Source organism: Helianthus annuus, chromosome 1, assembly GCF_002127325.2.
Source record: "Helianthus annuus cultivar XRQ/B chromosome 1, HanXRQr2.0-SUNRISE, whole genome shotgun sequence".
NCBI lineage: Eukaryota > Viridiplantae > Streptophyta > Magnoliopsida > Asterales > Asteraceae > Helianthus > Helianthus annuus.
The window spans coordinates 64,741,008-64,753,283 of NC_035433.2; the positions used below are offsets into that span (position 1 = coordinate 64,741,008).

Consider the following 12,276-nt stretch of genomic DNA (forward strand, 5'->3'; position numbering starts at 1 on the left):
CGTTCACCCTGATACCTCAAATATCCTCTGTTGTCTCAAACTACGAAGCCTCAATTTTAAACGATCCCCCTTTGTTTGCCTTAACCCTTTCAAGTCTTCCTTCTGAATAAATTTCGGGACGAAATTTCCTAAAGGAGGGGAGACTGTAACGCTCCGCGTTTTTTTTTTCATAACCTTCCATATTTAGAAACCATTGTTCGTATTCTTATTTTGGAAACCTTAGTATCCTTATATTCGTCGTTTCGTTATAATCATCGAAAAATCCTTATCTTAAATTTAATTCGTTATAAATATGATTATTTATTCGTTGTTTAATTAATTAAATTAATTACCTTTGCAAATTTAAAAGTTTTGTTTTAATCTGGTTGGTCTCGTTAGATTTGATAGTTAGAAAATAATACAACTAACCTAGTTAATTTAATGATAAAGTTAGTTTTCTTTTTTTTAAACAAAAAAAAATATAAAACAAACTGATGACCACGGGACTTGAACCCGGGTCACAAGCTTCTCCACACGCGCACATAACCAACTGAGCTGCACCTTCACGTCGAACAAAACCTGGTTTATAATTCACTTACACTCTCGTTAAATCCAACCTGAAACCCAACCCACTAACTAAACCTACCCTTATAAGATATCTTTAAACCCTAATACTAAACAAAGAGCAGCCAACTCCCTCACATCTCTCTCAGCCGACACCCCCCCTTCTCCTCTCCTTTCTCTGCGTAATCAGGCCACCGGAGCAACCCTGGCCGACGCCGGTTCCTTCAACGGCAAGCAGCACCATCTCTCTCTCTCTCACAAGCAAACCCGACACCGCACCTCTCGTCTCTCTCGCTCGTCTCCTCCCTCTATTAATCATCGGCGGCGGTGGGTATTGGTTTCGCGACAGAAGACGGCGGTGGCGGCGGAGGTCTCAACTGCTGGTGTTGAAGACGACAGTGATGATTTTCCGGCGCACGACGACGACGTTAGTGGTCGTCGAAACAAGGCGACGGTGGTTCAGGTTAGAGATTGATTCGGATTATGTTGGTTCAAGTTCTGATTCAAGTTTCGTCTCAGTTCTGTTTTTGGTCGGGTCTGGCATGCCTGATTTCGGGTTCTGACTTGTTTCGAATCCTAACTCGGCTCGGGTTTCACGAGCAGTCTGTTTAGTTTTGGCTCGAGTCAGGGTTCAGTTCAGTCTCGGCTCACGTTCAGTTTCGGCTCAGTCAAACCGGTTCAGACTTCATGTTCAGGTTAGAATCTGATTCGGGTTATGTTTGTTTAAGCTTCAAATTCGTATAATTCTAATCAGGTTTGCTGGTTCTGTTTCAGTTTCGGTGCGGATTCGGGTCTCGGTCAAACCGCGGTCAACGGTCAGAATCGAGTTCGGGTCAGCACCGGTCGAGTCAGTCTTATCTGGTTCGGGTCGACGGGTTAGACACGAGCCTCGGTATAATAACGTCGCGCATATAAATTATGTTGTTTCGTATCTATTTATTTATTTATTTATTTTTGTCGCGGAACCGCACCTGATATAATTTGTAAACATAATAGATAAGTAAATATATCCATATTGTTCCGTTTATTGCTTATTGAATTTTGAGAATTTTAACGACAACTTGCGTTGTCGGGATCGTACAAAAACAGAGGAAACTCTGTTCGATTTTCGTTAAAAATATATATATGTACTTTTTAGGCAAACCGCTAATGAAAACGTATCGAAGTCTAAATGATTTTTATAACAATAAGTATAAACGTATATTTATGTTGTCAACACTTTTATAATGCTATTGATAGGCTTAATTTAGAATTCTTACTTAAACAATATAAATATATATGTATACATATGCATATATACTAACTAGCTATACTCTAATTTCCAATTCAATCCTTCGTCGTAATTCCGATTTCTCATATGCCTGCGTTGGCCCATATAGGGTGACATCGGTGTTCCATCATCCTAACCTCACACTCATCGACACTTGGATAATCGGAAGACTTAGCAATTTTGTGAGTATACTCGTACTTTTCCCCTTTTTACTTTTACCACTTTTGGGGCGTAACATGTTTACTTATTGAAACTTACACAAGAACTTTTTTCTAAACACATGAACATTCCTATAACATGCTTGTATATGTGATGGCTTGATACTTTAAATTTGGGTGATTCTTATGTGTTGAACTTATCATTAACTTCGTACGAGCCAAACCTTGACATATGTAGCGCTATAGGATTAACGACCCGCCTCTACTGAAACTTTGGTTATGTCATGAGCAAGTTGCGTTTTCTTGGTTTGATATGTTAGACACATGCCATATTTAATGTTTATCTTGAATCGCATGCTTGCTATGAGGGATTGTTCACACTTTTATCTTATGCTATGTATGTACCAAACTTGTATACTCGCCTTTGCTTTTGCATTGACTTTATTTTTAACATGTTACAGGTGGATGTTGACGGCGCATGGAATCTAATAGGATGCTTAGATACACACTTAGAAAGAATTGTATTTGTATTGTATCATTTTATTATTCGTGTTGTTGTACTTTGTTTCAAAAGCCTTGTAATTGATCCTTTAGAAATGGAATGAAATGATTATTTAAATACTTGTCACAATTATAGCGTTATGATGTCTCGAGCAATCTTCACACTTCGTCTCATCCCGATGTTTCCGCCATTGGTTGGGGTGTGACACGCAGGGACTCGGTCAAATTAGATTTTCAAGTTGCTACCATAAATCCGGTCACAATTTAATGTTTTTTTCATTTAATTAACTTTTTATTGGTTTTTATCATGTTTCCCACCAATTTGCTACCAAAAATTTAAGGTAGCAAATTTTGCCACCATTTTGTTACTGAATATGAGTTATAGGTGACCTTTTTAAATTTTGGTGGCAAATCGGTTGCAAATTTTGCCACTTATTTTCTCGGTGGCAAATTTTGGTCGCAACTGCCCAATTTTGTAGTAGTGAGTAATTGAAATTCAGACTCAAAGCAATCCCTCTCTCCAACACATTACTGAGAGTATAAGCCAACAAATGACTGTGTATGAACCTATTCAATCTGCTAACCCCCAAACAGTTGAGGAGGCTACACACCTTAAGTTTTACGAAACTCTTTGTATATTCAATCATTCAACAAAAAATATTCACGATGAAGGCATATCTTCCATTGTTTGTGTTATAAAGTTTTTCTTCATTCCGCTGGCATATTAGTTCATCTTATTATCATCTTCCATTCTTCATCTTAAAACAAACACAAACAATTCAAACACAGATCCTAACATGGATACTGATACTCTTAAGCCTGTTAAGATCCAAAATCTAAAAGGTGAAGTATAGGAACTATTTACAAGATCTCAAAAAACTAATACTGGATTCAGCTACGATATTGTTGGATGGCGTGATTATCTGAAGAACCAAAATATTGTTTTTGGTGATGAACTTTCGTTTTGGATAGGAGAATGGAAATAGTCGTATGTAACTAACTGATATATTAGCCGTTGATCTATGTTTATAGTTGTCTGTTATCTATAATAGATACCAAGTTTTGGTACAATATCTATATACCTATTTATACTTTCTATTAAAATGTATTATGCATGATTTTCTAAAAACGACCCGTGTTTGCACACGGGTTTTACTACTAGTATAATGATAAAACACACAAAATAAAAGTCACAATATGCCAAAAAGTTTATTGACATGTGCTCAAAAAAAAAAGCCTAAAAAATGAATTAATTAGTAAAAGGAAAACAATTTGTTGTAAAAATCAGAAGCGAAAACCACAAACTAAAAGTCTTAATATATCCAAAAGAATGTTGATACAGGTTTGGTTTGTTTGTATATTTTTTAATTATTTAACCATTTAAAAAGTTTTTCTCCCAAATATATCATTTTACCTTCTTTGTGGTATTCTTTCTAAAAGAGCAATGATCATTTGAAAAGAAACTTAATTAAGGTGAATTACAACTCTTAATTGCAAAGGGAAAAAAATAAAAGAATCACTTCTAATCAAAAGTAGGGGGTTGTGCCCGCATGCCGCGGATGACGTTACTGGATCTTAGTTTGTCGGGCTTTGTTTATTACGAAATTCATAAGCTATCGGGAGAGTTCACCAATCGTTCTAGAAACATAAAGAGAAAACACACAAAACAAAAGTAATCCTATGCCGAAAAGTTTATTGACACGTCCTCAAAACAAAAATAAAAAAAAAACTTAAAAACCGAATTAAATAGTAAAGGAAAACAATCCGTCCGTTGTAGAAACCGAAAGCAAAAACCACCAACTAAAATTCTTAAGATATCCAAAAGAATGTTGATATCAGTTTGATTTGTGAGTTTTTATTTTTAATTATCTAAATATGGAAAAACTTTTTCACCCAATTAAATTCAGCAATTAAAAAGTTATTTAGATAAACAGTTTTTAAAAAATAGTTAATAGTAAGTGAAAATAAAATAAAGACATAAAAGTAAAATAAAAACACAAAAACAAAACAAATAGTTAAGGTAATTGTTATGTTAAATCTGAACTAAATAATTAAAGGAAAAACACAAACCCTTCAAAATCATTAAAAAAATATGTACTGCGAAATAAATCTAAATTTTTAAATATAAACTTTTCTCGCATTATCTAAAAGACTTGGATAATGATAATAATTCCAAAACCTTATAAGAATATCCGAAAGAGTGGGATAAATAAGATACTATACAAACCCTAGTACACTACTCGCTTTCAAAACCAAAACCATCGTACTTTTTCTTCGATCTGGTGAGTGCTACTTGTTTACTTTGTTAAGAAATAAGGAGTTACGCAATGGAGAAGTATACAAAAATCATGGAAATTGGACGTGGGTCGTATGGTGTTGTGTGGAAGGCGATGAACAAGCAAACCGGTGAAGTGGTTGCCATCAAGAAACTCAACAATGAGTACAAGACGAACGAAGACAGCATGAACCTGCGAGAAGTTAAATCACTCATCAAGATTGTGAATCATCCGAATATCGTAAAGCTCAAGGAAATAATAAGAGAAAACAACACGCTGTTCTTGATATTCGAATACATGGAATGCGATCTCTACCAACTTATGGTTGAACGAACAAAGCCTTTTACAGAATCCGAGATTAGAAACATGTGCTTCCAAATCCTTCAAGGTCTAGCATACATGCACCACAAGGGTTACATGCACCGTGATCTCAAACCGGAGAACATTCTTGTTTCCAAGAATATACTAAAGATTGGTGATCTTGGTTCTGCCCGAGAGACAAATGGTGAACAGCCATACACCCATTATAATGTTACAACGTTATGCTATCGCGCCCCAGAGGTTTTTCTACGATCTCCGTGTTACAACTCTTCGGTTGATATGTGGGCATTTGGTGCAATCATGGCTGAGTTATACACCACCCAAGCAGTTTTTGATGGTTCTTCTTATGCGGATGTAATGCAAAAGATATGCGGCGTGTTAGGCACCCCAACAGAAAGTACATGGCTCTCGGGATTGGATCTTGCAAGAAATGTGTTATATCGGTTTCCAGATTTTCCTGGCATGCGGTTTTCTGAGTTGTTGCCGACCGCAAGCTCTGATGCCGTTAATTTGGTTGCTTCACTTCTTTCATGGTGTCCAAGTGATAGGCCGACAGCCATGGAAGCGCTTCAGCATCCTTTCTTCCATGGCTGTTATTGTGTGCCGCCAACAATCCGCCTTGAAGACACCTTCCTTAATTCGGTGCCGCTAGTGTTCAAAATGGCTAAGCAACGGGAGTTGTTGAAAGAGAAAAGAAGCTTGACTAGTTGTGGGAGTGGACTGGAAAAACTGGATTCAAATGAAGATCAGATTCTTATGCTGCAATCAATAAATTTCTTTGACTTTATGGAGTAAGAAGAATTACTATGAACTCATAGAAATTGAATGTCAACGTTGTTTAAGGTTTTAATTAGTTTGTAAACTTGTACTTGAATTTGTTTTGGTATTATGTGTATCACAAATTGACGTCAGATTTTCTTGATGTGTGATTCTTTTATTGGGTCTATTGATATTCACAGAAGAATATAAGATACATATGATTGCATAATAAGCAAGTTATAATATAAAAGGTTGCATTTAAATGTGTTTAATTTAACAAGTGTTTTGCGTTCAGTTTGTATGGAAGTATAAACTATCTCGATAATCCAAAGTCACAATTCGAGTTACGTGAAGTTATTGATTTTTGTGTCACAAATTACAAAAATAACATAATTTCATTCCACAAATATAATATTTTGCTTGTTATGAACCATTATATAAATATTTTTTGAGACTTGTAATGATAGTTGATTTGATTTTAAAACTCTAATATTACAGAATTTATATCTTATTTTAAAACCAACCAGCAATAACTAAGCTACACGCATCCCTAACCCACAAACCCATCCCCCTCTCGCCAAATAACGTTGGCGTTTTTACACAAACCTTCGACGTCCCCGCTCTCATTCTCTACTTTCGTCGTTATAGCCGTCTGTAGCCACAAACTTTTAACCTCGAGTCCATAGCCTCTCACTACCATGATTGTGCCATGTCATAGTTCGAAAGTATGAAATACCTCCCCCATCCAAAGTTACGATTAGAGTCTCATTTCTCAAGAAGCCATTGAAGCATGACTTGTGTCGGTGTTAACAAAAGATTGATGAACTTTAGGCCCACCAATACTTTTTTGCATGTCAAGTTATTAATAATACGAACAAATACACATCATACTTATCTAATAAATGGGGATTAAGGCTCATGTCATAAAACAACCTTCCCCCAATCATAGACAATTATTTTAAAAAGGATGATGTCAATTCTTTAAAAAATGATGTTATCTTTTTTCTAAAACACATACATGACCACATACATGCGCACATACATACATAAGTTAACCAATAAAAGAATTTTATATTTAAATAAAAAGAAAAATAAATGAAAAGAATTAATGACTGCTTTTAAACTATAACCTAGATTATTTAAAACTCTGCAGCTTATTCATTGGGCCAACTTTCTCCCCCAGTTAAACCCTGCAGCTTTTTTGCACGCCATTCCAACCTCTCCTTCATGCCATTTAATCAAATGAAACTTCCAACCCTAGAGTTTTGAAATTCCAATCACGCTTCCACGCTTCTTTCTCTGTCGTTGCATAATCTGAATAAGAATAGTTGCAAAACCATTTCCTTTCAATCTCTCTTCATCAATCGGTATGTGTTATTGTTTGATTTGTGTATGTTTTACATAGATTTCACATGTTTTACCTTCAGATTCGTTTGTGAAGACGTAGAAGACGGTTCCGACGATTTAGGTATGTATCAGTATTCTTGTCACTATTCTTCTTCATATAATTTGACCTAATTTTCACATCTGATGTTCTATAGTTCTAATATGTCTTCTGGTTGTCCAGAATGTGTACGTTTATTTCTTGGGCTACAAAAGTTGCTGAAGCACCTAATACTGATATGGAGTTCTGGAAATCTTTGTTACCTGTAAGTAAAGTTAGGGTTTTTAGGGTTTAGTTTTGTATACAATTTGGATTTTGTAAAATTTTGTATTTTTATACATGAGTTTTGTTTAAAGATTTATGTCCAATATTGGTTTTATTATGATTTGTAGTTGTTTCATGATGTGTGGATTTTCGGAGGCTATAATATGTAAGTAATAATATTTAATTTCCATTTGAAGGTTATCAAGATAGTGAAAAAAAATATGTATCTTTCTTCTTCTTTTTTCTGAATTCTTTATGACGAAAGTGACCTTTGTTTTGTGATGGTATCGATTGTACTCGGATAGTGTAACCTCCATTTGGGAGGATCCCCTTTGAAAGTTACTGGTCTGTCTCCTGCTTCAATGGCAGGAAGCTAATTGAAGATCCTCTTAAATATGTTGGGTCGACGAAAAGATGGAAAATTAAGAGAAATTATGGTGACATTGGTTTTAAGTACAGAGATGACCAAACAATTGCTTATGTTGCTTCTCGGATGCCTGCGGTTTTCTCAGCTTGCCATAGAGTCCTCACTGAGGTATATCCATTTTCATTCTGCCCACAGTCCTACATTTTTAGTTCCTTAAGTTTATCTATGCTATTGTTTTGTTATATCAAATTATTGGTATTTTTCTTTAAAGAAAATGCTACGTGACGGATCATCCTCCAAGGGAGGACCATCACCATACCACATAGCCTTATTGAAGATAAGTACCCTGACCCTTCACTTGCCTCTGTGTATGCTCTGTCTCTAGTGCTTCCTATTAGAACTATTTTTTTTAGTTCATGTTTTCTCTACCCAGCGTTGTTTTACCTTCATTTAGAACCATTTTTTAGTAAATTATGATGACTTAGTGGATGATTTTAAGCCATTTGACCTAAAAGGTCAATATTTACCTTCATTTAGATATGGGTAACAATGTTGCAGGAAAACACTCAATCTTTTAAGTCTTTACCTTCATTACACTGCAGCGGCAGGTACCAAGTCTCTTTTGAGGCATCAAAAGTACTTCACTTTTTTGGTATTCTAATAATAGGGTTTATAATAAATTATTTACTTCAACCACTGATGGATTTTTTTTATGATTTAATATTTTAACAGGAGACTAAGGTTTAGATTGTTGGCAATATAGCTTAAGGGACTGGGTTATTGTGCCAGATACTATGCATGTTTATTAACAAACCCATTTACCTATATTTTGAATGGTAGGGGTGTTCATGGTTTTGTTTAAAACCGTGAAACCGTCCAAACCGGTCATTGGTTTGGTTTCACGGTTGGTGTTTTTTTCTAAACTTTCGGTTGGTTGGTTTCAAACATTTGCAAGAAATGAGCCGTTTGAGAAGGTGGTCTGTTACGGGTTGGTGCCATTTATGATACTTTATTTGATCACCGATTACAAGATTACATTTTCTAAAAGTAGTTATATATATTTATTTTTAGGCATCAAGGAGTATCAACATATTTATTGCGTAATCTGTTCGGCTCTTTGGTTCAAGCTCAATACTATTATTAAGATAAAATGAATTTGTTTTATACAAGTATGTTTAAGTTGATTTTGAGAAGTTATACCATCAAAAATCATTTTTTTTCTTTTTCAAACATGAATCTTACCATCGTTGTTTATCCTAAGGCCAGAAGTTACATTTTGTTTTTTTATATTCCCTCTTACTATTGTAGCTTGCAATTTCTTTGATTCTTTTCATGTTTCTTCTAAATTTTAAGTTCTCTAAAAAGTATCTACAGTAAATTGAATTGGATTTTGTATTAGGTAGCGACTGGTTGCTTTGGTTTTTGTAGTATACATGAGGATTTTCCTGTCGAAATCGAGTATCGATGTTGTGGTGATTGCTGCTTCTTGAAAGACGAGACGGAAGATGAACATCAGCTTGAAAAGAAGTGTACGGACAATCGTCACACTTTTTGTACAAGTCCTTTGGAGGATTTAGTTTCATTGTTGAGGAGCATGTACATTAGTCATTTAATCTTACAACTATTTAATTAGTCCATTTGTTTTTTTTTTTTTTTGTATTTTTTGTGATAAATGCTTTATGTATTACAGGTAGCAAAGGATACATCAACACCTATTGATGATTATTGATGATGGTTATTCAAGTGGAGGCTGCCACTATTTGGACAACCCATCTAAACCAGCGAATGGTTGCTTATGACAGAATGTATGTAATTCGGTTGCCGTTAATTATTTATATTCATACGATTGCGCTGATATACGTCTAATGCCTTTAATTATTCACATGATTTCATTGATATACGTCTATAACGATTCAAAATGATATGGTTAAATTACTGAAAACAGGAAAAAAGAGCCTTTCTATTTTGCAAAGAAGACAGAGCGATTCTGTGTAAATCTTGTGACATTTCAATTCACGGAGCAAACGAACACACACAGTATCACAGCCGCTTTCTTCTCGCCGCAGTTAAGCTATCCGAATCGTCTTCCTGTTATAACAGTTCATCGGATTAAACTCTCTGCTCTTCGATATCTAATGGATCTAGCAACAGATGAAGCTCCATTGTATCCAAACAATGTAACCTTAGATCCACTGCAAATTCGACGTCTATGAACGATGGTTGTGTGAGCCGAGAAGACGGTGTCAAGTTCAATCTTTCTGCACCTCTAAAGTCCACATAAATCATACTCCCTGCCACTTCAGGTATATTGTCTTTTCTCTTATGTGAAAACTTATTTTCTTGGTAATTTTTACCTTATCTAACTTAACTGGAATTTTATTTTCAGGGTCATATCCTTCTCATATATGGTAGCAAATCTATTTAGTATGAGTTATGCACGAAGATGACCACATAATTCTCTAGCAATACCTAGACTGTGAACCGGCTCAATAGATGTCCGAAGATCTCAACGAGTCATAGTTTCTTTTATATGTAATGTTTTAAATTATGAAAATAGTTTCCATTAGCTCTTTTACAAGTGACTTTATATTATTCAAAATTCAGAAAAAAAAAGTTTACATGTTTTGTAGTTCTATAAAGAATCTCATTTGATACTTATTAGGATGACCCGGTGACTGCGCATAATGTAGTAAGAATCTCATTTGATACTAATTAGGATTACCCGGTGACTGCCCATAATGTAGTTAGTACCTATAGTCATTACATATTTGATGAGTATTTTTTCAGAACGGGTCAAAATGGGTTTACTTTGACCTGTCAACAATTTTTGTTTTCCCTTCAACGGATTTGGAAGACCTTGAGCAGTAGCGTAAAGATTATCTGTTTGATATATTTCATGTTTAGGTATAGCTTTAAAGTTTACCTAATAGTGAATTTAGAGGGCACAATAACTTAAATGTTTTATTTTACTTTTTGCAAAGCATGTGTTTAACTTAGATACGTGCAAGCTTTTATTGGAATGCGACCTCTACCGAAGATCGCATGGCTTTGATCAATTGTCTATGTTAAGTGGTGTATTTATCCAAAGTTTTTTTTTTATTTCATGTGTTTATGTGTGTGGATTCAAATTGTGGGTTTTAAATGACTTTCTATCACTTGCTGGTGTTCGGGCTAATTTCGATACGTTTCCACACATTGTAGTTAAAGAAAGAATAATTGCCCTAATCCCTTCTATTAAAAAAAATTCCCTTTGCTTTTTAAAGGAGGCAATTTTCATTGTTGTATGTTTCGCCAATGACAATCAACAAAAGTCAAGGGCAGTCACTTTCTAGAGTTGGTTTGTACTTGAAATAACCCGTATTCTCTCATAGTCAATTGTATGTTGCTTTATGAAGGGTAAAAACACAAGATGGAGTCTAATCACTAATAGTTGATAACAATGGTAAACCTACAGATAAACAACTAATGTGGTGTATAAAGAGATTTTCAACGAATTGTGATTTGTGCATATTGATGGTTAATACAAGGTTTTGACCTGATCCGTTTGAACACGTGTATTTATTCATAACATTTTATGTAAACGATTAAGGAATTATTTTTAAAACATTATATACTTACGATTGATTTGATGGAAAATTTGATCTAATTGACTAAAACAAACCCGTGTGTTACACGGGTCATAAGCTAGTTTATAAATAAAATAGTTATTGGATTTGATTTTTAAGCATGTCATTTAGAAAGTCCCTAAAATATTTATAGATAGTTATGGAACTGATTTTTTAACATGTGACTCAAAATCTCTAAAATGAAAATGTAATAAATAGCATTGTCGGATTTAATTTTTTAAGAATATGTGTTCTCGTTTAACTAGGGTCCCATTAACGTGTCACACCACCCATTAACGACCGGAACACCGCGTCCGTACAGCGGGTTGCGTTAGTGGGTGATCACGTTAATGTGTTGGCGGAGGTGAACGAGAGAGACGTTGGGGGCGCGCAACTCAAGGCGAAAATGACCGTTCGCAAGGCAGGCCCAAGCCCAAGTATTTTGAGGCTTGGGCTTTGGGCCTCCATATCTTTAGGGCCTCCAGATTTTAATATATATATATATATAGCATATATGGGCTGGGCTTCAAACTAGCAATATTTGCACGCTGCAGATGGAGTAAATGAGTTGGTGACGTGATGTCATGGTCACAATCAAATTTAATCCAATTACTACTAAATAGTTAGTGGCAAGTGGGTATCGAACACAGATAGTTTGTGGAATATGTGTTATTTAAAGGTTTATCTAAGTTAACTAAAATTAAAGTAATTGCAATGAAAGTAAAGTTCAAGAGTTGGTTTGATTGATTTGAGTTTAAAAACTAAGATTACTATTCTAATTGCAAAATGAAAGCTTTGGTTTGTAAACAATTTAGAGACGAATGACTA

At 34.9% G+C, this 12,276-nt stretch overlaps 1 protein-coding gene and 1 long non-coding RNA gene across 3 annotated transcripts; both read left to right on the forward strand.

The window, feature by feature from the left end:
- Nucleotides 1-4,744: 4,744 nt before the first annotated feature.
- On the forward strand, nt 4,745-5,895 carry LOC110936736 (cyclin-dependent kinase F-4). The gene has a single exon (XM_022179152.2). The coding sequence runs from the start codon at nt 4,800-4,802 to the stop codon at nt 5,862-5,864; it is 1,065 nt and encodes a 354-aa protein (XP_022034844.1). The 5' UTR covers nt 4,745-4,799; the 3' UTR covers nt 5,865-5,895.
- Nucleotides 5,896-7,016: 1,121 nt separating this feature from the next.
- On the forward strand, nt 7,017-10,468 carry LOC118481683. Of its 2 annotated transcripts, none has more exons than XR_004865979.1 (9): nt 7,017-7,195; nt 7,256-7,296; nt 7,396-7,477; nt 7,605-7,642; nt 7,782-8,011; nt 8,115-9,439; nt 9,534-9,648; nt 9,789-10,146; nt 10,230-10,468. It is a non-coding gene; the product is annotated as an uncharacterized LOC118481683 (long non-coding RNA). The 2 variants fall into 2 exon arrangements; XR_004865986.1 differs by having other exon boundaries at nt 8,115-9,372.
- The last annotated feature ends 1,808 nt before the right edge of the window (nt 10,469-12,276 follow it).